The following is a 24,058-nucleotide window of genomic DNA, read 5'->3' on the forward strand; positions in this document are numbered from 1 at the left end:
GTACGAGTGAGTATCTGAGTTTAGATACCCTAAGTGATAAATAGATCATTATTGGCGTAAAAATCAAATTTTAACCAACTTCTTTTCCAAAAAAGTATTTTTATAAATAAAATAAAAGTTAAATATCATTTATTAAAAACAATATATATATATACGTTTTCTAAAAATTAGAAAATGTTATTTTATAAAATCATAAAAATAGTAATACAAAGAAATATAGGTATACTTTTTTTTACTTTTTATTGACTAACTTTAACTAATAAGACAGTAAATTCAATAGAAATATCTTAAATGGGAAAAATATCCCAACTAACAACAACGGTTTATTTTGCTTTTGTTTTCCGGTGAAATTGAAAAGTTCTCTCTCTCTCTCTCCCTTCGGAGAAACTCTAGAAAACCACCATAACCATCTCCGTCGCCGCCATGGAAGGAGGTGGAGGAACACTGTCGGAGATTCACCAATCCGCGAAGAAACTTCTGCTTAGGTCTCGTGACGGTCTTGAACGTCTCGAACGCCTCGAGTACTCTGCCACCGCTGGCACCGGCGCCGACACGGAGCTGTCGTTCGCTGTGAAGAAGGACATCACTCAGATCCAATCCCTCTGCGTGGAGATGGACCGCCTCTGGCGATCGGTCGCGGCAAAACCTCAACGCGATCTCTGGAAAAGGTGAACGATTCGGATCCCGATCTCGTAGAATCTGTTGTTTTTATGACGATGTGTGTTGTTTCGCGGTGTGGTTGTTTGACTTAGGAGTTGCATATTTGTTTGTTAAAGAATTGACAATTTCATATGTGTTTCGATATGTATATTGATTCGCGTTGTGATTGTTGGAGTTCGGAATTGCGCCTCTTGAATTGTGGAAGAATGATGACAATTATGTGTTTGAAATTAATCGAAAGAGCAATTAAAATTCAATGCCAGATGCTGTTATTATGTTTGAAAGATGAAATGGAAAAGTGCGAAGGATTATAGATTGTTGATGATTCAAAATGTAGGAGGATGTTGTAATCGTTCTGTGTGTTTGATTTTAATTTTTAATTGCAATTTGTGATGTATGTTACTGTAAATTCTCGAATCTTCACTCAAGGCTAGTCGTTGCAAATGTTGTTTAACCGATCTATGCATGTTTTTATTAATTCTGTATTGGCCATCTTAATATAAAGTAAAAATTTCATTTATTTGTGGTTTACAAGGATGAGTACATTTTGGGGAAGACAAATCATTACTCTGTAAATTTACTCAGATATATGCTACCAATTAGGCCTTATCAATCTGCTGTTGTTAGAAATAACAAGAACTTGAGTGAAGTATGTGCAATGTTTCTTAAATTTTACCTCAATTTCTTCATTCTGTTCCAAGAGTGCTCAATGAGCTAAAACAACATGTACATAAATTTGTTTTTATCTTTGCTGCATTTCTAAACAACGCACTCCTTTCCTCGAAATAAATGAGACATACATACTGTATAAATTATTTCACAATTATTTTCCTTGACCTTAGTGATGTTCTTTGGTTCTGATTAAGATCTATAGTAGCTTCAAAATTTTGGAGTCCCTAACAAAACATTCATGGCAGGTTCTCTTTATTGTCACAGTTATCTGGGTTACTCGTATTATGCAAAATGATTGCCCACATAACTTAATGCTAATTGTCATATCTATAATACAAAAATCTTTTTTTTTTCATCTGTATCTTCTGCTTATATTTATGCTATATATCGTGGGTTTTTTCATCTGTATCTTCTGCTTATATTTATGCTATATATCGTGGGTTCTGTTGCTGGACTTGCAGTATTCTAGTTGAGCATTTTCATTAAAGGTATTATGTTTCTTATTCAGAAAAGTGGAACAAATAGCTGAAGAGGCTGAATCACTAAGAGCAAGTTTGGATAAATATAACTTACGGAATCAGAAACGGATGAGAGAAGCTAATGAGAGAGCAGAACTGTTGGGACGAGCTGTATGTTGTTACCATCATGCTCTAGTTTAATGATTTATCTTTATCCTCATTATTTACTAATAACAACTTCATTTGAAATTGCTAGAATGGGGATTCTGCTCATGTTCTGAGAATTTTTTATGAGGAGGCACAAGCATTACATTCAGTTCGCACTTCTGCCCGGGAACTAGAAAATGCAAATGCAATTGGGGAAGCCATCCTTTCTTCAATACATGGTCAAAGAGAACGCTTGAAGGTAATTTCATTTCATTTCTGCTATGACAACATTTATATTCTACAGTTTAGGTTTAGCTCGAATAATCTTTTTGATTATTGGTAACAGAGTAGATATTATCTTTAGGCTAAAATAGTAGTTTCTCTACCAAATTTAGATTGTAATCACGGAAATTGTTGCTGTCCAGCAGCAGCAGGTCATTAGTTGTATTAGATTCAATAATGTAAAATATCTGCTTCCTGTCTCTATCTATTTATTGTTCTTTTCATGCCGTTTCTGTTTCAGATGTTGACCTCTTAAACATGTAAACTAAGTCATTAGTTACGTTAAATATAATTATGTTTTTTGTCTCTTATTTTATGTTACAGATGTTAAACACAACATTTTCTTGTCCCCTTTCCCCTGTAAATTTGAACCTTATTCAGTTTTTATATGGTTTTAATTCCTTAGTGCTAATTAGTGAAGCATTATTAATCCGTTATATTGTTGTTGATATACCTTTTCATCTGGACATATATCTTCGATGCAGAGTGCACATAGAAAAGCATTGGACATCCTCAATACAGTTGGGATATCTAACTCTGTTTTGAGGCTAATTGAGAGACGAAACCGAGTCGACCAGTGGATCAAATATGCAGGAATGCTGTTGACTGTCATTTTCCTGTTCGCGTTAGTTTTCTGGAGACACTGAACATTCTCAGATTAGAAATTTCTTTGTTTGAGAGAGCATATAGAAGTGAGAAACGAAGTAATTTGGCAGAAATAAGCGAAACTTCAACAGCTTGTGCGTCATGAGGTAACAGACACGAGGCTGTATAAATCTTGTTACTGCTTACACCATAGTTATTTCACAAAATATATATTTTGGCCTACTTTAGATTTGCAGTATTTGTTTCCACTTGGAGTTCAGTTCCCAAGATGCTTGATACGAATTTGAATTTACTTAGTCAGAAAAACAAATGCACTCTGTCCCTAATCCATCTAAAAAATAGTATTGAAAAGTTCATGCCATCGGGTATTTTTTAGACAAATAAACATGGAACTTATTGTACAATTGTATCATGAATTTGTAGTTCAACTTAAACAACTGCATTACGCATTCGAAATAGTGAATTTGTGAATTTCGTCGCCTATTTTATTCCCCAAAATCGCCTATTTTATCCACCGGAAAACAACAGAAAAGACGCGGAGATGTTTTTATTTCAATACTACTTAATTGTTTGTCACTTTTAAAGTTAGTATAATTATTTTGAATTTAATTATTGAAAAGTTGATTTGTTTTTGGTTCTAGACTTTAAATTCTGAATACAATTTTTTAGATAAACCGTATTATTATTGAAGTCAATTTCACTCCATTATTTCTTCCCAGCACTTTGGTAGCTGGAGATGGATGGAGGAACTTCTTCTACTTTCAACTTCTCATTATAGAAATATTTATTTTTTAAATCAATAATAATGAGGATCAATTGACGCTTAAAAAATAATTGCTTGACAAAAGGTTGCAACAATTTACGGTTCCTCATCCCCACATCTCAAATTCAATATGAAAATAACTTCGTATAATATGTGGAAGAAATTCATGTAACTTGAGATAATAATAGCGAAACCATGGATTAATTGTAAAAAGTATGCAGGCAAAGCAAGTCATGCAATATAGAGAAAATTTTGATAAATCATAGAAAATGTACAAGTGTCTTAGAAACATAAGTTAATAACTTTAGATTAACAAGTCAATATAGAGAAATTTTTGATAAATCATTTGATTGTAAATATAATAATTGTGTTTAACTTTAATAATAACATTAAATAAATAAACACGTGATATTCAATTATTTTATAAAATGGAATCCCACAAAAGAATTATAAAAAGTGAAGTATCTTATCAAATTAAAGAATAAATAGCATTTAAATATATACATATATATTAGAAAAACCTGAGGAAACCTGAGGGGGGGCAAGGCTAAATCCATATCTCTTAAACATAAGAAAGGATTCAATTTTCAATACTTGGTTTTCAGATAAGGGTAGAAGAGAGAAAGACGAACCTAATGTGTCTCCTCTCATTGATTTTATTGTGTGAAAATGCAGACCTCATAACCTAGTTTTACTGCCTCAAATGTGCTAGTTTCCTGGTAAAAATGTTCAGTCACGGTACAAATCTATGTAAAAGAATTTAACATGAGCCCTATAACATGAATAATGAATACAAATTGTAATTGAAACTAATCATTACTGTATAAAAATGGCCCTCGATTAATCACTAACACGTACTCTTCGTTGTTTATAAACTCCACAATAGTCGTAAGCTAAATATTGTACAAGACGACTGGGAGGGGCATCGAGCACTTGGAGACCTACCCCAGTAGAATGCCCAAATTTTGACAACCAGTCAGCCACTTGGTTTCCTTCACGACAACAGTGAGAGATTCGAACCGTCCAATTTCCCTCCATCAACTCAAGAATGGACTGAACAAGAGGACTGCAAGGATCACTTTTCTCTATCCGTTTATTCAAAATACACCACACTGCATGATAGCAATCAGACTCAATCCACAGCTGCGAAATGTTTTTCTCCCTACCAAGTTTGAGGGCAGTGAGGATACCCCACAGTTCAGATAGCACAATAAACTGATTACTAGACGTTGGATCTGATGCTCTGACACAAAATTAAGGAAAAATAAATAAGAAATTGCAGTGCCACACCTAAAATACACATGAAAATGAAAGTTACACTACAAACTGTAACAGAATTTTAAAATTAACTTCACTAAGAGTTACCCGAAACAGAATGATCCAAGATTTAACGTGAAGCCAAAACACCAAGAACCAGTGTGATCACGGAAAACTCCTCCACAGCTAGTAAGATGTAGATGATCCCTATAAGACCCATCTACATTAGCTTTAATCCATCCCTCCTCAGGAAAGGTCCACCCAATCAAAATCTTTTCATAGCAACCCCCTGTCAATTGTCCAAAATTGTACAGGCTAGAATTACAAATTCAACCATGGTGAGCAATATCGCAAGAAATTGTGACAAAAATGTGCGGCTAATACAGTCACAATTGCAATTGTGGAGACTAAAAAATTCACAATATTGCACTACCAGAAATACAAATTTAACCAAGGTCAGCATTATCGCAAGAAATAGCAAAAAAATGTGGAGACTTCAAAAATCACAAATATTGCATTAGCAATTGTGCTTGTCGATCACAACTTAAATCTATGCCTTCAACAGTGCAAACAAAAGATTTATAACTTTACCGCATACCTTTTGAAGCATTCAAACTCACTGCTTGATTTGGTTCTCTAGAAGCTGTCACATCAGTCAAGTTTACGTCATTATTTAAACATGTTTCAGTGTTCTTACTTGCGGGATCACTAGGGTTTTCTGCACCAAATTTTGTGGATATGCTAGTTCCAGAAGGCACATCATTGTGACTCGGGCAAGCCAACCTTTTACTTGTCGGGATAATTGGATGTTCAATGGCCCCAGGTTCAGATGGATTGGTCTGGTGTGCATCTTGATTTATAAGCTCTGTTTGGAAATCTGAGACTAGTGGTATGCAAGAGCGCCCATGACAAGACAGAATGCAAGCTAAGGAATCCACAGCGGCTTGTAGAACAGGAGAAAGAACATCTGTTGAATATGTCACCTGAAAAGAAACAAAAATATCAAGCATATTAAGAAAAAGGAAGAGGCATTTACAAGATATGAATCAGAGTAAGTAAAGAAATACTGTGATACTTTGTCTATAATTGCTGCTCTTAATAGCTCTCTCAAGTAGTTCATGTGAAAAGCGTCGAATGCTGTTGACTGAAAATAAAGCCATCGATCTATGATTACTGTGATTATATTATCAGTACAATCCTTCGCTTGATCAACATCAATCTCTTTGGAAAGCAAAAATAATGGAAGTATTCCAACAGCAGTACAATTCCCTATACACATGCCCCAGTCGATGCTTGTAATCTCATCATATACAACAAAAGAGCAATCAAGACTATTTTGTGATGACAAGTTATAAATCACAGTATCACTATTCAAGAAAACATTATCAATATTTCTAGTGTTAACAAAAATCTTGTTTCCACTTTTGGAAGAAAAAAACAATTTGCCAACCATTGGGTACATCCCTGCTACCAAAACAGCTTGAAGTATACCAGGATCATAGGCATTAGAGCAATAATCTGTAACACTCCTGTTAATAAGTCCATTCCTATATAGTTCTGCGGCTAAATTCTTCCGCATGACATCTAACTTGCACATAGCTCTTTGAGAAACAAAGTACTGAGAACAAAACCGTGATTCTAGACCCATTTTCTTTGAATTAATCCAGCATTGAAATGCTGCTATTATAGCAAACTGGTCACCACAACCCCCATACAACGAAGCAAGCTCAGATCTGGCAGCTGCAGCTCTCTTCTTTTCATCAGGTAAAATAGGAAGCACAAATAGATCTTTAAACTTAGATGCACATGCAAGTGTTAAAGCTGGATCGAGGCAATTCATTAATATGGAAAAAATAAGCATCCTGCTCGTATATGGATGAACAGGAAGATAGCCAAACTTCTGCCCTAACGGGTTCAGTTGTTCATCAACTGACAAAGCCCCAATCTCCTGAAGAACGCCAACAGCAATTTGTATAGACTCAAAACCCGGAGGATCTAATGTCTGACTCAGAAACTGTTCTATTTTGCAGCTTGGATCAAACAACTTCACCTGTGAGAAAGAAAAAAGAATCAAATCATATGCAAAACATTATACTAGTGTTACTATGTCTTAATTCATTCACACCCTAAATATTTTCTATTCTATTGAGGAAAGGACACCATAGAAAATGTACAAAGCCCCAAAAGTATGCAGGCAAAGCAAGAATGTATAAAATTTAACAATCTTGGTTCTGATCAAATAAGATTATTGAACAAATCCTTCCCTGAACAACAGTAATAGAAACCATAGAAAATGTACAAAGCCCCAAAAGTATGCAGGCAAAGCAAGAATGTATAAAATTTAACAATCTTGGTTCTGATCAAATAAGATTATTGAACAAATCCTTCCCTGAACAACAGTAATAGAAACCATCCACAACCCAGTGAGAGGACAAGTAAAAATTGCACTCAAAACATTTGGCTGACAGGTAAGGAGAAGGAGAATAATATTTGGGTATTCAATCATAGATTGGAACTGAAAGATACTCAAGGAGAAATATTCCCCCGTAGTTCTCAAATACCATAATTTTGCCACCCACAAACTTGGCAGGATGAAAGAAACGTACTTAGAGGTTATAAAAAGACATTTGACAGCTTTACGCTTTACATCCCAATCAAGATAACGGAGTTCTATACATTCCTTTATTAAGCTTTCAGTGTGGAGAAAGATATTTTTTTCTCTTCCATTTTCCATTCTAAAAATTCACACAATCTTTCCAATCTTGGGCACAAAATGCATTACTATTTGCTTTTCACAACCTAGCATGAAAATTTCTCTAAACTTGTAAGGCAATAAACTATAACATTAGGAAAACTTATGGAATGGTAAAATTTTAGGAAAGCAAAATGGGATGAATTCTGTCTGTTTGAGGTTGCTTAGAAGTTGTCAATAACACTTCTAATAGAAGTATCAGAGCAAGGCTTATGAAAAAAAAATGGGCAGAATTATGATACGCTGCTCATTCTACCAGAAGTAAAATAAATAATAACTCAATATAACTCCTTCAACTATAATAATTCAGCTAATTGGAATCACCTATAAATAACATAGAATCATTGTCTGATGTAGCATAAAAGGCATTTATATTCTTATTTTATATCTCACTATTTTTGTTAGATTATGAAAAACTTTATCCTCGTGGAATATAAGAATCACAAACTTGTTATCAACTAGGGAAGATGAAAACCTGCAAACAGAGCTCCTCAATAGGCATTCTTTTAATTTCAGGACACTGAAAATCTAAGAAGAAATCAGATTGAACTTTTGAATACAGATGATAACAAGCTCCAGGATGACAGCGACTGGCACATCCCTCTCTTTTCTTAGCACTTGCTTTTGAAATCCAAGATGATTGGAGAGTGAACAAATTTTTGCAAGGATCATAACTTTTTTCTTTCACAAGCCCAGTGTCTATAACATACACTATATCATCCAGAGCGACAGCAGTTTCAGAAATATTGGTAGAGAGAACAATTTTGCGACAACCATGGGGTGCAGGCAAAAAAGCCTCGTCTATCTCAGAGGATGTAACCAATGAATGCAGAGAGACTACCTTAAACTTTGATCTTTTATTGAAAAAAGAGGAAGCAAGCAATCTTTCACGTGTTCTAATTATCTCATCCCAGCCTGGAAGGAAAACAATGATGCTTCCATCTTTTGAATCAACACATATTTTTCTTATAACTTGTTCTATCAGAACAACATCAACATCTTTAAGGTTGGCTGTTGCAAGATATTTATCTAGTATATTTTTCTCTTCTTTGTCACCAAAATCATAATTCATGTGCTTCTTCAGCAATTCAACAGCTACTAGCTGGTTTTCCTTCTCAGCTATCTCCAATGCAGTTGTTCCATCTGTGGCCTTTAAATGGCAGTTCGCCCCTAATGATAAGAGCATGCACATATCACCCACTTTACCCTTTCCAGCAAACACCATTAATGGATTGAGGCCAGTTAATGAATGCTGATAATCAAAGACCTTTGGGCTGGCTTTACAAGAAACAAGCTCTAATAGTGAGCACCACTCATCATTAGACCAAGCCAAATGTATTGCTTCATCTAGAGACAGCTTCTCTACAGGACTAAGCTCCTGGTTATCTGCACCTGAATTTACAATAGAAAGTACATCCTCCAGGTAGTAATTTTTTACCTGACAACAGAGCAAGAAGATGTTGAAGTCAAATGTAATAACTTAGCAGTTAGTTCACAAAAGAATACTATATACATACTGGATACGTCAGCCCTGGAACATAGATGATTGGGCAGACACCAAAATATTGAGAAAATCTTGCAGCATCAAAACTAGCACTCATTAGTATCTGCAATATCAAACAGATGGGAACACAACAGTTACAGAGCTTGGTAAAAATTAAAAAAATATATATGTGAAGAATTAATGATCAATTGACGGGGTGCACAAGATACAACATATATGTATATGTATATGTATATATATATATATGTGTGTGTGTGTGTGTGTGTGTGTGTGTGAGAGAGAGAGAACATACCAGATGTAGGTGGGGATTTGAAGGCAGAATCTCTCTGTATACAAGTTAAAAAAAAATAGAACCTATCAAAAGCCAATATAAATTTATACACAGCATATCAAGGTCTCTATACAAATATATTTGAGACTGGGACATAGGGAACAGGATAATTATTCGGAATCCAAACCATCACAGAGCCAACTAACTCATCTGGTAAAACCACAGGGCCATTTCACACTTTTGTTATAGCACAAACTCGGACACACAATGTAAGAAATATAGGCACAGATATAAAAAACAGAACAAGATTCAAATGATAATCAATATTTGTGTATTCATGAGTATTCACCTTCCAAATATAATGAAAACATACTAAGATTATTTTATGGAAAATTTTAAGTAGACTGCTTCTAATGAAACTGAAAACATACTGAGAATACTTTATAGTCCTATGGATCAAAATCAAAAAAGTTGATGGTGGACCAAGATGAAATTTTTTCAGATCCGGAGAGACATAGGAAGTTGGTGAGAAAACTCAATATTAAAAGACCTAATATTTCTTATGCAATAGGATTTGTTAGTGAATTCATCCAGAATCTTCACATTAACCATTAGAATGTTGTAATTTGCATTCGTAGATATATCAAAAATACTAGTAACAATTCTTTTTTCTCTTCTTTGTCTACTTTGGAGAACTTATCCTTTGTTACCATGATCAATGGCTATGGGATCCCATCACACGGTGTTGGTACTATTCATTGGAATGCAGTCATTCATATATTGAAGTACATTAATAGTTATCCTAGCACAAGCTTGTTACATGGACATCAATCATACTAAAGTTGTATGTTAGATACAAATTGGGTAGGATCTCCTTTTAATACAAGAAGATCCACTTCCAAATACCCATTGGTGATAATTTCATCTCTTGGAGAAGTAAAAAACAAAATGTTGTAGCGAGATGTAGTACAAAAGCATAATATCAAATTATGGCCTCAGCTACTTAAAGAATCGCAATTTGGAAAGATCACTCAAATTAACAAAACTCGTCTTTCATGAAAACACAAAATATATTGATATTGATTGTCATTTTATTAAAAAAAGATTGCATTTGAAGATATCAAGACTGAGTTTGTTAATTCAAATTATCAATCAGCATATATTTTCACTCAATCCTAGAATGATACAAATAGATAAAATCTTGATTGTAAATTTAAATAAATCATAATGATGTTCAATATATGTGTGTCACCATGTCCCCATGTCATACGTTTTGGAGATTATAAGTGTTTGTTTCCATGATTCAGATCACTCTAAAGAAGCAGATGCGAGTGTCTACACAAGCATGAAGTAGTGTCAATACCATTATTATCTGCAGCAAATATCATTCTAGGATGAAGATACGGCCAGACCACTGTAATTTGAAGATTAATATCATTCTTGTACTCACAGTTTTAACAGAATGATTAAGTTAAATAAGCAAGTCCTACAAACATTGATTTTTATTATAGAAACAAGGGTACTTATTTGTTAATGTCCCAATAGCCATATCATACTTGACTTTATTTTATAAAATGTTGATTTTATTAGAAGACGGGATACAAGATGAAAATGCTAAGAAAATAACTTATGATGCGAACAGAAAATGATGAACAAAATTATGAAGGGCATCAAGAAAAGAAACAAAAATTAATAAAATTTAGATGAATCAGAAATTAAACACGAAGTAAAATTTTAAAAAAAAAGAATAGTAAGGAAAGGAAAGAAAAGGAGATTTTCAATGAAATGCAGTGAACAGCATAAAAGTTAATTGATTGCCAACTAGAAATCTCCACACACTAATCTACAGGTACAGCCCAATTTTAAAATCAATTATATGCTGCAGAAATTGTATTTTGATATTTAATGGAAATACACTAGAGTTAAATGTCCCCTTCACCTGAGAATTGCCAACATGAGGTCTGAGGAACTGTCCCTTTCGTCAATGTCATCCTGACCAAAAAATGAATGTCATCTGACATACCAATTTAATGAAAAAATGGAAACACAGCATATGCACATCTTATGCATGATGAATGAAGACACGATAAATGAAGACAATTGAATTTCACATCACGAAAGTTTTTTAAGAGAACCATCAACCTTTTTTTAATACATAATGTTATAATTTACGTATTCCTTTAATTTTTGCTATCATCATAGCTGTGTACTGGGCATCTAAATTCATAAAATCTAGTACTACACTAGAATTTGTTTTCCATCCAGATAATAGTAAGAAGTTATAACACTCAGATTCCTATTGTTTTAGGGGCCTACCTATGCATAATTCTTGAGTTTAACAAATAATAGAAGCACAAACGTGAACAATTTATTGAAGATTAAGCACGTGTTGAAGCTCTAACAAATGATAATAAAGGTGAAGTCAATAAATTACCATAATTATGTGAGTCATACTAGAAATGTCACCCTTCATATGCTGTCTCTTCGAATAATGGGAACCAGTAGAAGCCAAAGCCTTCAATAGATCTCCAGGAGTACACAGCACAATTGATGAGTGCATTCCACCTTGGCTTCCAAACGGCACCTGGATCGTAGTTCAAAATATGAGATGAGAGTAAACATGAATATAGGAATGAATACTGAGAAAAAAGGTATTGAGTACTGGATTTCTCAAGAAAAAGCCACATAGAACACAGTCTGTAAAATAATCATTCACACACCACAAAGAGATAAAGGAAAAGGGATAACATGTACTGCTTAGTTTAAATTAAATTATAATTGCTTTTGAAAGTGCAGAACATATTGGTTTCAAATTAAGGGTAAATCAAACAATTGTAACCTATACTTATCATATTCTCTCAACATAGTGATAAGAAGAAATGATATTGCTAAATTTCCCAGTTAAAAGAACACTTTCTCAGTTTCAACCTATAATAAAAGGCTCAGAATACGCTTAGAATTGGCTTTATAATTGTTGAATGTATCATAGTTTATAATATTTTGTGATTATGTTATTCGTTCTGTATTGTTCACCGTCAACCGCCACCCATTGTCGCCGTTGCCACTGTAACCGAAGCTACCTTCGCCAAAAACTCGCCAAAGCCGCCATCACCGGAATCTCATTGAAGACGCGAGATCCAAAATCTCACCAGAAACTCGTCAGAGTCGCTGCTGTTGTCGCTATTGTCATCAATTGGATGACAACTAGATCTATGGATTTGTCTCCTACCACTAGGCCCAATCCGTCTCCTGCCATTATGTCGCCGGCAACCGGATCTATGGCTTCTTCGGCTGCCACTATGCCCAATCCATCTATCTATACTAATTATGTCAATGTTCATCTTTCTATTGACAAATTGGATGGAACTAATTATGACACTTGGGCCTTAGATATTAAGTTATGGCTCAAGAACTAGAGCAATAACCCAAGTTCTTCATGTTATTGGCTTACATGACCTTCATGATGATTATGCTCATGTCCGTGATCAGATCTAGTGTTGAAGCTTATTTGGCTTAAACAAATACTTAAAGAATTGCAATTTGGAGAAGTCTATCAAATGAACCTCATATATGATGATCAGGTTGCTTTCATATAAGTCAAATCCTAACTTTCATGGAAGGACCAAACATATTGAGATCAATGGTCGTTTTATTCGAGAAAAAATTGGGTCTAGAGACATCAAGACTGAATTTGTTAATTCCAGTGATTAATTAGCAAATATGTTCACTCAATCTTTACAGGGACATAGAAGTGATTATATTTGTAACAAGCTTGGTACATATGATGATTTATATGCACCAGCTTCAGGGGGGTGTTGAATGTAACGAACTTAGCCCATAGTTTATATTATTTTGTTATTATGTTATAGATTTTGTTATTATTTTCATCTATAAATAAGTACCCATATATGTGTATTTCACACAAGGGATATCAATCATATATTTATTTTCTTCACTTCTTAACAATAATAAAGTTGTTTCAAGTTGTACCTAGTTGCATTTACTTGTTCCCTAGTCTTATCCCCAAATCTAAAAATTCTATACCTAAGTATGCAGATATAAGAATTTTGAACAATCACTTTAAAATATATTTTCTCTTCAAATTTTTCTAAAGTTGGTATCGAATTAGGTGGATCTCGCTTTATTTGACTACCTTACTTATACAAATAAATTGAAATAATGATTGTCACTACGGGTGAATTATTTTCCAAAACCTTTAATTAACTAGATTTAAAAAAAAAACTATTCTAATTAATATTGATTCCAAAATGTAGAATATTTTTTCCTAGAGGATAAGTTAGCAAACAAACATTTTTCAAAACCAAGAATCAAGGTTTAAGCCGTAAATCACAGTCATAGTCTATGACAACTATAAAATAATTTAGCATGGGAAAAGGTTGTACTTCTTTATTTTATTAATGACAAACTCCTAGTACACTTCATCCAAAAGATTCAATAAAAATTGTGTGCATCATACGAGCACAAAACATTGGTCCAATCTTTCCAGTGTCCAGGGATCATACAAAAAACTCGAATCCAAAACAGAAGGACAATAAAACCTATAATACTAACAAAGATTAAATAAATAAAAGTACCTTGTATCCAACATCGTTTCCAATAACCTCTCCTCTTTCGCTGGATATTCTCTTGGAAACTAAAGACAAACACAATATTGTAATTATAATATAATACAAAAGAGGAACTGTGAAAATTATGGTTGCAAAAGTTACACACCTGAAATAGCCGACATAGATTGTAGTTGAGTACAAACTATTTTGCAGACCTCACCCTTAACCCACATGTGATCCAAAATATATTGCGGAACCTAAATCATATTTCAATATAAGTTTATCTGGTCATTTCAAAAAGAAAGAAGAATGTTTTACAAAGCATAGAAAGTTTATTGCAATATCACATATCATCTTTTAGGAATAATTTTTCATCAAGAGATTCTTGGACTTTTTTCTTGAACGACAACATTTTTTAAGATTAATCTTCACATGTTACCTATTTTAATCTCTATACTTTTCCTTCTTGGTTTTTTAATTAAATTTCAATATTTTAAAAAAAAATAGTCAACAATTAAAAATAACATTAACAAATATAAAATATAATTTATACATTTAAAATTATTTCCTTGTTACGAATTTTAGATACAAGATAATTATATATTCATAAGTATTTATTTATTTATTATCATATAATACAACACATGAAAAGCATATAATATGGCATAAACACAACAATGAGACTTATAAATTATAGGAGACAAAACAACTATACTATGAAATTAATTTGAGGTTAAAATGAATAAATTTTAAAAAATAGGAATTCGTTTTTTCCCAATTATCAAACTTTATATAAGTATTTTGGTATTTTTATTAATATGGGTATAATAGTTCAAAAACTAGCATTATAATCATGGAACATAGCGAATTATACATTTCCTATGAGGACAGTCGAGCTTTTTCTATTTTTGTTGTAGTTCCTTTCAGAATTTGAAGAACAAATATGGCATCAATTGAAGGTGGTTCAGGTCATGCTCCTAGAAGAGGAAATGGAATTGGAGCAAGGATTCATCCTACATGCATCATTGTGTATATTTCAATTGATGGCAAAGCAAGAGATGTGAAATGTAAATACTCGGAGAAAGTATGAACAAGTGAAAAATTATCAATTGAAGCATCATCTAGCAAGAACTCCAAAGGATATTGAAGCATGTATAGCAATTCATGAAGATGTTAAAAATTTAATGTTAAACTATTTACCAGTTGTAGCAAAGTTCGATTAAAAATTAAAAAGCAAGAAATTGGTGGTTAATACTAAGACAAGAGAAAAGTAATGACTCATAATAATTTCAAGAAAAAGGTTAGTTAGCCTTTACCAATGCCATTTTCAAGAAAAGTAAAAGGGAAGATGAAAATGTCAAGAAGCTCTATTTTTCTACAACAATGATATTCCTTTTAGCATTGATGAGATAAAAAAGATTGATGCTCATGTCGAGAGTTTCAAGAAGGAATTTCAATTTTTTGGTGGTCTTATAGCTCAATGTACACTCAAAAACCAAAACTCCAACACAATTATGAGAATCATGGTGATGAACATCCGAAGTTACAAAGGTTTGTTATAAGAGAATTGAGTTTGACTTGTAGTTTCTCGAATTGTGAGCATAATTGGAGTGTTATTGAAAAGGTAAAAATTTAAAGATGAAACTAATTTTATAATTGTCAATATCAGGGTATGATACACACTACAAATCGTATGATACAATCCATCTCCATGATATGAATTGTCCAAAACACTCATTTTTGCACCCGAATTGCACTTGTATTGTGAGAATCACTCTCGGGATTGCATGCAACGCAATCCTTGTTTCAATTGTGCCCTGAATCGTGGTAAAATTGCATTCAGGTTTTGCTCTTTTTTAAGGTCAACTTAAGCATAAATAGGTGTGTGTTAGTTGATCCATACTTTCCCCTCAGCCATTAGCACAAATTGAGTGGAAGAGCGGAAACAGTGGTATAGAGGAAAGAGTGGAACAACAGAACACTAGATGATTGTGAACAGCGGAATAATGATCGTGAACTGAGATAATAGCCCCTTTGACTCTTCTACAACACATGTTGAAGATATTGAAGGGGAAGAACTTTAAATAGAAGATGACTTGAGTGATGTAGAACCGGGAGAGGAAAAGCATACAATATGAATGATTCAAATAGAATTATTCTTATTTGGTATGTGTAAGCAACAACCATAGTCTACAATAATTATGCAATATCAACAACAACAACCACACCACTTATTTTTTGGATGGCTATATTGCAAAATTTGTTTAGTATCATATAGCCATGGTTTTAGGAATCTTACACAACAACATTGATTTTTAGGAAGTTGTGTTGCTGAAATGTGTCATAAATACACATAAATTCAACCACTCTATTTTACTATGAGGTTGTTTTCTTATTAATTGTATCTTTGCATGTTTGTCATATATTTATGTATGTGTTACAATTTGTAATGTTTATTATGAATCTTATGATTCAAATGTGAAATGATTAACAATTCAAAATATAAGCTCTCCAATAAATAATTTTTATCTAGATTCAACTATTGTGTGAAAGAGCTAACTTGTTAGAATAGCTTAACTTAAGATACATATTAATTAATGAATGAGCTAAGAAATCATTGAACTCTCTTAAGACTTTTCTTCATAATTTTCAACCTCCAGTTGGTATCAAAACGAGTGGTACTCACTATTTGCCCCATACCAAACCATATATAATGATGATCATGTCATAACTCTTCAGAAAGATACTCACTCTACCTAAAATCCCAATTCAATTTACATCTTTATCAATTAGCATTAGTTGTCTCCTTTTTATCTCCTTTGTCTCCAATGTGTCCTCTATTACTATTCCTAAAATTGTTAAAGAAACCGTCAATCTTCCTAGATGGCAACAAAACATTATTGTTCAAATTCAGGCTCTTGACCAGAACCACATATAAGAACTTATTCCTCTTCCACCTAGCAAGAAGATGATTGGCCACCTCAAAATAAGATTTGTTGCCAAAGGGCACACAGTTATATGATCTTCATGGTCAGGTAATCTCTTCATGGTCTTCAACAATCACCTCAGGCTTGGTTTCACAAATTCAACTAGATTGTTCAAACTTTTGGGTTGAAACATAGTGAACCAAATCATTCAATCTTATTGTCACAGTTGTCATGAGTACTTAATTGTGTATGTTGATGATATTGTCAACACAGAGAATGATGCCACTAAAATTTCTCGATGAAGAAGCATTTCTACAATCATTTTAAGCTAAAAGAAGGTACTTTTATTTCACAATGGAAATATGTGTTAGATATTCTAAAGGAAATGGGTATTATCAATTGTAAACCTATGGATAGTCCAATGGAACCAAATCACAAGTTAATGGTATAGTGAGCCATTCTCAAAACCAAAAAATTGTTTAGACTTGCCGAGAAACTCATTTATCTCTATTAATTAGACCTAAATTCTCTTTTGCAGTTGGATTGGTTAGTTAACTTATGTAGACTCCTTGTCATGATCACAAGAGTGTTGTCATTCACATACTCAAATACCTCGAAAAGGGTCCAAGACAATAATTGCTCTATGAAGACAAGGGAAATACTAAGATAATTAGGTATTTTGATGTTGATTAGGAAGGATCTTCCACAACTAAATATTGTGTTTTCATTGGAGGCAATATTATTTCTTGGAGGAGAAAGACACTTAATAGGGAGAAGCATTATTTTTCCTCATGCTTCAAGCTAATTCAATCAATAAAAATCATCTTTGTTTTTTCTCGTTTCCTCTTGGGCTTCTAAGTGCTAGTGTTCAAAAAAAAAAATCATTTATAAATAGAGCATACTAATATAATATATATATATATATATGAAACTCAAGTTTCAAATCATTAGGTAACTGCATTGCACCGATCAAAATAATATAACAGCAAAAACATTACTTAGAATCGTTGACAATTGTTTATAAATGTAGTTGTACAATGTACAAAGCAGAATAAGGATGAAGCAAATACCTGAGTAGTCTTTCCACAACCAGTCTCACCACATATGATAACTACCTGCTTTGAAAAAGGTTGAAAGATAGGAAGACCAAAAAACATGCAAGCGTGAGGGTTGTGTTGCAATATATTGACCAATAAGTTGCATGTTCAAAAATAATATTACATCAAAACATTAAATTAACCTGGTGAGATTCAACCGTTGATGTAATGATGTCTTTGAAGGATGCGATTGGAAGCTTAGATCTCTTTTCTTTGATCTATATGAATAGAAAGTACATTACTAATTCATTATGATGACGTGGGTAACACATACAGAGGATGAGAAATAATAAGATTGAAGCCAACCAACAAAAGACATATATAAGGTTTATGAAATGCAAAGACAGGAAAAAAATTAACCAGTTTCAATTTAAAGGAATCCCTCATTCCATTAGAAAGAATCTCCAATCTCTTGGTAATTTCAACTTTGCTCATCTGAGGCCTGCTGAAAACATCATCTTTCTTTTCTTCTGTTCCATCAGTAGTATCACCAGATGCTTCAATCCTCACTCCCCAAAGTTCCTCATCATCAGGAGGATATTGCTTAAATAAATTTGCTAATACACGCTTTGATTGTCCAGAAAATGTGAAAGAAGGAAGATTCTCTAACTTAGGAGTGGTGTGAATATTCTTTTCACTCCTACACATGCATTAGTAGAAATGTAAATTTCTAGTACGGTTAGAAAGGAAAATTCATATGTAGTTTTATGAGCTTTACTTTGCAATTAGAAATTACCCTGAATTTTCAACTTGAAACCCCATTTCCTGGGATAATTGATGCACTGCAACACATTTTTCAGAAGATAAGTCAGGTTCAAAATTGTATAATATTACAAAGTTAATATTCTATGAAATGTATAACAACTACAACAGCATATGCCAAACAAACTGATATTAGTTGTTATGCCTACAAGTCACGTTTGAAAAAGAGGTAAAACAACAGAAGGCCTGTTTTGCACAAAAAGCGAGTGGGTGATCCAGGAATCATGTGGTGGGGCCAAAGGGGAGAGATAGGAAATGGGTATAAAGATGGGGGTACCCAAATGGAAAGGTGTCATTATTTTGGGGTTTTAGGTGGTAATATTGAGTAGAGGCTGGCTCTTCTCGTCGTCTAGATGTTTTTACTACTTCATGTTTGTAAGGAAGATTATTTCTGTCCATAGAAATTCATTGTTTCTTTCTTTTAGTAGAGGAATTTTCTTCTCATATCAATCCCAGGTTAGCTATTTCTCTTGTTTGATACCTTGGAATCATATAATGAGCTATATAATTATCCTTTAAATATTTCACATCTCAATGACACCTCGAGAACAAGCGAGAAAGATTCTAATTTAACAATAAGCAAAAATGCATGCTTAATTCACCAAGCATGTTCCGAAAAAAAGACCACTACAACATAGTAACTGCTTTCCTCAAAAATAATGACATTCATACAATATTTTTAAGTGAAACATTCACCTTTTGACGCTGAAGATTTTTCTGATGTCTGGGAAATCTGAATCATTGTCAATTCATCAATAATGGGATTTTGGTGTCGTGGTGCCTCTTTTATTTTGTGAATAGATGTTTTCTTTCTAATCCCACACCTATACAAAATGCAGGTTTGACATAAAAAAAAATATGTAAAACTGAAAGAAAACAAATAAATCAGGAACAATTCAAATCCAGGCATGAGACTATTATTCTTACAGATATAAATGGTAATGTTCAGTGCTGCCTGGAGGACTCACCCAGAAAAGTTACATGTAAGCCCCATTTTTAGGGATAGCTGCTCCACAAGAGCACGATCATTAGTAGACAGTTTATCTTCAAAATTGTACACTGCAGTAAAACATATCATCCCTTGAGGATTTTAGGTATCAAGAGCTTTCAAAAGCTAGCCAAAAGAATTCAAAATATTTCAACCACCCAAAATAATTACATACCAAATCCATATAAAAGATCAAATTAATGTGAAATGTTTAGTTAAGGACCAATGAACAAGAAAATCCATTTTTCTTAAATAAAAATGAGGCACGTCATATTTCTTCATAAAATAAATAATAGCCCCAAAAATACAAACATGGGCATTGTAAACGAACCAAACCTTCATCTTTACTTTCGAGCAGTCCATGCATCTGACATGATAAAACAACCATGTTTGGCCTATTGCACTTTATGATCTTTCAACAACCCTTTGATGTATTCCATCTCCCTTGTTAAGGATTGGAAATTCTAATTTCATGATATGTAGGAGCTAGTAAATGTGGACCATAAGCTTCAATAGCATCAATAATGTCTTGAAAGCTCTTCATTCAAAAAAGGTTGAATGACAAGCCAACTTGGTACGAGAAACAAGCAATATACTGATGGACTAAAGCCTTCAAATTCTTGTCCCATGCCTCTTTGATATTAACTTGTCTTTATTTTTCCTTTTTTTCTCTTCTCAAGCAAGAACAAGATTCCTACAAAATATATCTATTGGTCCTTTTTCTCCATTTTTTCTCACTTTAGGATTACAAGCAGTGGAAAATTTAACTTGATCTACAACGTTTGATTCATCCAAAGTATGATAATATTATCAATCAAGGTCATTTCTATTAGATGATGTTGAACTAGTTTGTTCAATTGTTGCCATTGAGTGTCATTGAACTAAAACTAAAATCAACAAAATGGTTTATTACCACATAAAAAACATAAAGGAATAACGAAAATCAAAAAAACAAAAACAAAAATTAAAAAAACATATGATAAAAAAATAGAAGGAAAAGCCAAGAGAAAATTACTCAGAAAAAATAAAAAAAAAATAGAGAAAATAAAAAAATTAAACAAAAAAATAGTGGAGTAAAAAGAAAAGAAAAAATAAGAATAGAAGAAAAACTAGAACAAGAGAAAATGGAAGAAAGAAGGAAGTTGTGACAATGAGCAGCCACAACAGTACAACAAGTAGCAACGACAGTGACGAGGAAGAGATAAGTACAAAGTGAGGTGAGAACTAGGTTTGCAGGAAGGGGCATTGTTACTCTTTCATTAGGGTTTAGGTTGGGTTTGGATCATTAAGGTTTAGGCCACATTATTGGGTCTTGTATAACCCATTCAAAAATAAAATTAGGGTTTTGCCTCGAGTCGAGTAGAGCCAAACAGACCCAAGACTTCTACTCGTGAGATGTGATTTCCGCGACAACCGTTTTGTGAAGCCATTTCACGATGGACAAAGCAGTCACCATGTACTGCCATGTAAAAATTGATTCGCCATCGCGTTGCTCTGGCGATCGACAACAAAATTAACCCAAATTTCCGCCATGGTCAATAATCAACAACACTGATATATCTATGGGAAAAGTTTTAAGTAGATCAATTCTCCAATAAGCCCAACTTTTACAGCATATACCCATTAACAACCAACAATCTTCTTCCCAGGGGAAAGGCAACAATACCTACAAAATACTTATCCAATTATACTTGCTGAAACCTCCTTGCAACGAAAGACTTTGTTTATATAACTAGTACCAAAGTTTTACTGTCATCAATTTGAGAACTAGATCGCGATTTTGATAACACTGAGTACATCTAATGAAAGTTGAAACTAATGAAATCATTGGCTAAGTATTTTTGTTTCACTTTTAATGTCAAAATATATGTATACAACATATGCAAACAAACAGACCACACTACCTCAAAAAGATAGAGAAATGCATTAGAAATAGCATATTATAGAACTTCTAGAGGTGTTTGCCTAGTTGAAAATGACAAAGGTCTGAACATTCTTATTTTGAAGCTTTCTACTCTATTGATCTTTTTTCCCTTCACTTTTAGGACATATTTCTCCTCTTAGAGGTCATTGGTTTCATAGTTTAGGTGTACATTCCCAAGATCGTTGAGATGGCCATATACAACATTCCTAATTTCTATGTTCGTTGTGTTCTAGAAAAACATTCAAATCTAAATTTATTCCCAAGTGTATGTGTGTGTTTTCAACAATGTTTACACCTCTTCATTCCCACTAATGAGAGAGACAAGTAATTTATTCCCATGACAATGATTGAAACAATACAAAAATGGGTAGTGAGTTCTTAAAGTGGGTAATGGGAAGTATGAGCAAAATGAAAACTATATTTTTGGGGACATTTTTGTTCTATAATCACATAATCCAAGGAATAAGGTCTAAATGATAACAAAGAAAAGTATAATGTTTTCATAAGGTCATTCACAATTATCTTATTTTGTAACCCAATTATCAATTCATTTCCCACTCCCTCTAGGTCCTATCATATGAATATCAAAAATTATAGAAATATTAAATTCTAACAAATAGAAATTTACACGGTAACAACTTTCCAGTTCATTAATGTAAACCTACTCAAAGAAAACAGTTCGGAAAAAATCAATTAACTACAAAACTACTTCTCTTTAGAAGAAAAGTACATCTCATATAATCATAATTTCTTAATAAGACAGATAAACCATACAAAAAGATTCAATGGGATTCCGCATTATTCTCACCTTCATCATTTGAAGCTGAAAATTTGTGTAATGTTTGGGAAATCCAGATTTTTTTCAATTCACAAATTTCTGCATTCTCCTCTGGCGTCTCTATGCTCTTCCTTTTCCTTGACAGGAAAGACTGAATCCAAACAAAATGGATGCAGAGTCTCAGGGACAATGAAAAAACTATATACAAATACAGCAAAAATTTAATAAAGAAAGCTAATCCAAAAAAGCCATGTCTCAATACATTTTTTGAGGATTTGCTTTTCAGTTTGAAAACAATTATTTTCCTCTCACCTTCAATCCTACACAAAACAAAAGACTCAAAGTCAATAAAGAACAACAAAAACATAAAACAGAACAAAACACATTAAATTAATCTACTCCTTTCCAGACCTGATAGTATAAATAATTCTAACTGTGAAAGCAAAATTCACGAGCTGCATTTAGTACTCACCCAAAGAATCTTACACCTAACTTCATGTGGTGGCATAACTCCTCCAGTAACTGGCGCTCTTCACCCGAAAAGTCACCATGAAACATGTAAACTGCATAGAAATACTGACTGTAAATGACAACATACAACATAATATATAAACACTACTCGCAGACAAAATACATACAGTGTGCAAGCAATACTATCATCCTTGAGAAGAATAATACTAACAAAAATAAAGTAACACAAGCGTACGCTCACACACACGCAAGGCAAACACACGCACAAAACTAAGAATAACAAAGGAATGCACGAGTATGTGTTCACACAAAATATATACAACGCAAGCAATCTCGTCCCTTGAGAATAATGGTACAACACACAGAAAACTGCAAGCAATTTGAGGTTCTCCAAAAGAATAGGACAACACCCTCAGAACTAAGATTGATACAAACTAAATTTCTTACAAACTTGAGTCAAGTGAAGGAGTAAAAACGAAAGTGAAAGAAATTAAAGTAAAACAAAAACATAGCTGACCTTGATCGTTGGAGGTTATAAATACTTTCAGAATTTTCAAATACTTTTGCAGGAGAACTTTGGAGCGTACGTCGATGAAGGGATTGGGAGTGGCAAGTTGGTTCGATGGTTCAGCCTCCTCGGTGTTCGCCATATCAAAAACCCTAATCCACACAAAAAAGAAGAAGAAGGCGCGTGAAGCAGAGACATTAGCAGAAAGAATGAACACAGTCAATGCAAACAAATTATTCAGAAGAGGAAGTAAGAGTCCGCTTAAAGAACTACCGAAAAACAAAAAAGCAAGTCACTGATTTTACGTGAGAAAAGAAAACGGAAGACCGACCTCGACTTCTCGCGGTGGTAGTTGATGCAACCTGAACTAGTGGCGGTGGTGAGAGGTGGCAGCGGCAAGGCGTGAGTGGGAGGAGTAGTGGCGGCCTCGTGGTGGCCGCGTGACTGTGATTGTGGTCTGCGCCGAAGCAAATTAATTTATAGGTTAGGTTTACGTCTGCGGTTACACTTGCTAGAAGCAACAATTTCAGGAATCCATGGACTAAATATGAGAAATCCGAGGGCGGTACTTTATTTCACCGGAGGTCTTTATCATTTGTTTGGTTACTAGTTAGAAAGGGAGGGGACTATTCTAGGGTTTTAGAGACAATAATACTTTTTGTT

The 24,058-nt window shown here is 33.5% G+C and overlaps 2 protein-coding genes across 7 annotated transcripts; one reads left to right on the forward strand and one right to left on the reverse strand.

The window, feature by feature from the left end:
• The first annotated feature begins 244 nt into the window (after window positions 1-244).
• Window positions 245-3,060, forward strand: LOC137831078 (membrin-11). The gene is made up of 4 exons (XM_068638600.2): window positions 245-668; window positions 1,841-1,961; window positions 2,047-2,196; window positions 2,705-3,060. Exons 1-4 carry the CDS (start codon window positions 424-426, stop codon window positions 2,864-2,866), a joined length of 678 nt encoding a protein of 225 aa, XP_068494701.2. The 5' UTR covers window positions 245-423; the 3' UTR covers window positions 2,867-3,060.
• Window positions 3,061-4,186: 1,126 nt separating this feature from the next.
• LOC137831076 (DExH-box ATP-dependent RNA helicase DExH6) lies at window positions 4,187-24,058 on the reverse strand. 6 transcript variants are annotated; one of them, XM_068638591.2, is made up of 22 exons: window positions 23,727-24,058; window positions 23,405-23,547; window positions 22,889-22,979; window positions 22,679-22,736; window positions 22,447-22,567; window positions 19,695-19,785; window positions 19,423-19,550; window positions 18,701-18,746; window positions 18,325-18,604; window positions 18,108-18,182; window positions 17,938-17,982; window positions 14,107-14,197; window positions 13,968-14,026; window positions 11,807-11,956; window positions 11,312-11,364; window positions 9,394-9,427; window positions 9,115-9,204; window positions 8,073-9,035; window positions 5,921-6,895; window positions 5,444-5,828; window positions 4,954-5,134; window positions 4,187-4,831 (listed from the first exon to the last, which is right to left on the reverse strand). In XM_068638591.2, exons 2-22 carry the CDS (start codon window positions 23,535-23,537, stop codon window positions 4,429-4,431), a joined length of 4,452 nt encoding a protein of 1,483 aa, XP_068494692.2. In that variant the 5' UTR covers window positions 23,538-23,547; window positions 23,727-24,058; the 3' UTR covers window positions 4,187-4,428. The 6 variants fall into 6 exon arrangements, 5 of the variants coding, with proteins under 5 accessions (XP_068494692.2, XP_068494695.2, XP_068494698.2 ...); XM_068638594.2 differs by having other exon boundaries at window positions 19,654-19,785; window positions 23,727-24,007; XM_068638597.2 differs by having other exon boundaries at window positions 18,683-18,746; window positions 23,727-24,002.

This window comes from Phaseolus vulgaris, chromosome 6 (assembly GCF_051622355.1).
Source record: "Phaseolus vulgaris cultivar YP4 chromosome 6, ASM5162235v1, whole genome shotgun sequence".
In the NCBI taxonomy this organism is placed as follows: domain Eukaryota; kingdom Viridiplantae; phylum Streptophyta; class Magnoliopsida; order Fabales; family Fabaceae; genus Phaseolus; species Phaseolus vulgaris.

What these genes read in the sequence shown, in the direction of transcription:
- LOC137831076 (XM_068638591.2), bottom strand. Translation starts at nt 23,537, where the DNA reads ATGGCGAACACCGAGGAGGCTGAACCATCGAACCAACTTGCCACTCCC. An exon ending in GTTGTGGAAAGACTACTCAG is followed by an intron (nt 14,198 to 17,937) that starts GTATTTGCTTCA and finishes AATATGATTTAG; the next exon opens with GTTCCGCAATATATTTTGGA. An exon ending in GAGTTTGAATGCTTCAAAAG is followed by an intron (nt 5,135 to 5,443) that starts GTATGCGGTAAA and finishes GACAATTGACAG; the next exon opens with GGGGTTGCTATGAAAAGATT.
- LOC137831078 (XM_068638600.2), top strand. Translation starts at nt 424, where the DNA reads ATGGAAGGAGGTGGAGGAACACTGTCGGAGATTCACCAATCCGCGAAG. An exon ending in CAACGCGATCTCTGGAAAAG is followed by an intron (nt 669 to 1,840) that starts GTGAACGATTCG and finishes TTTCTTATTCAG; the next exon opens with AAAAGTGGAACAAATAGCTG. An exon ending in GTCAAAGAGAACGCTTGAAG is followed by an intron (nt 2,197 to 2,704) that starts GTAATTTCATTT and finishes TCTTCGATGCAG; the next exon opens with AGTGCACATAGAAAAGCATT.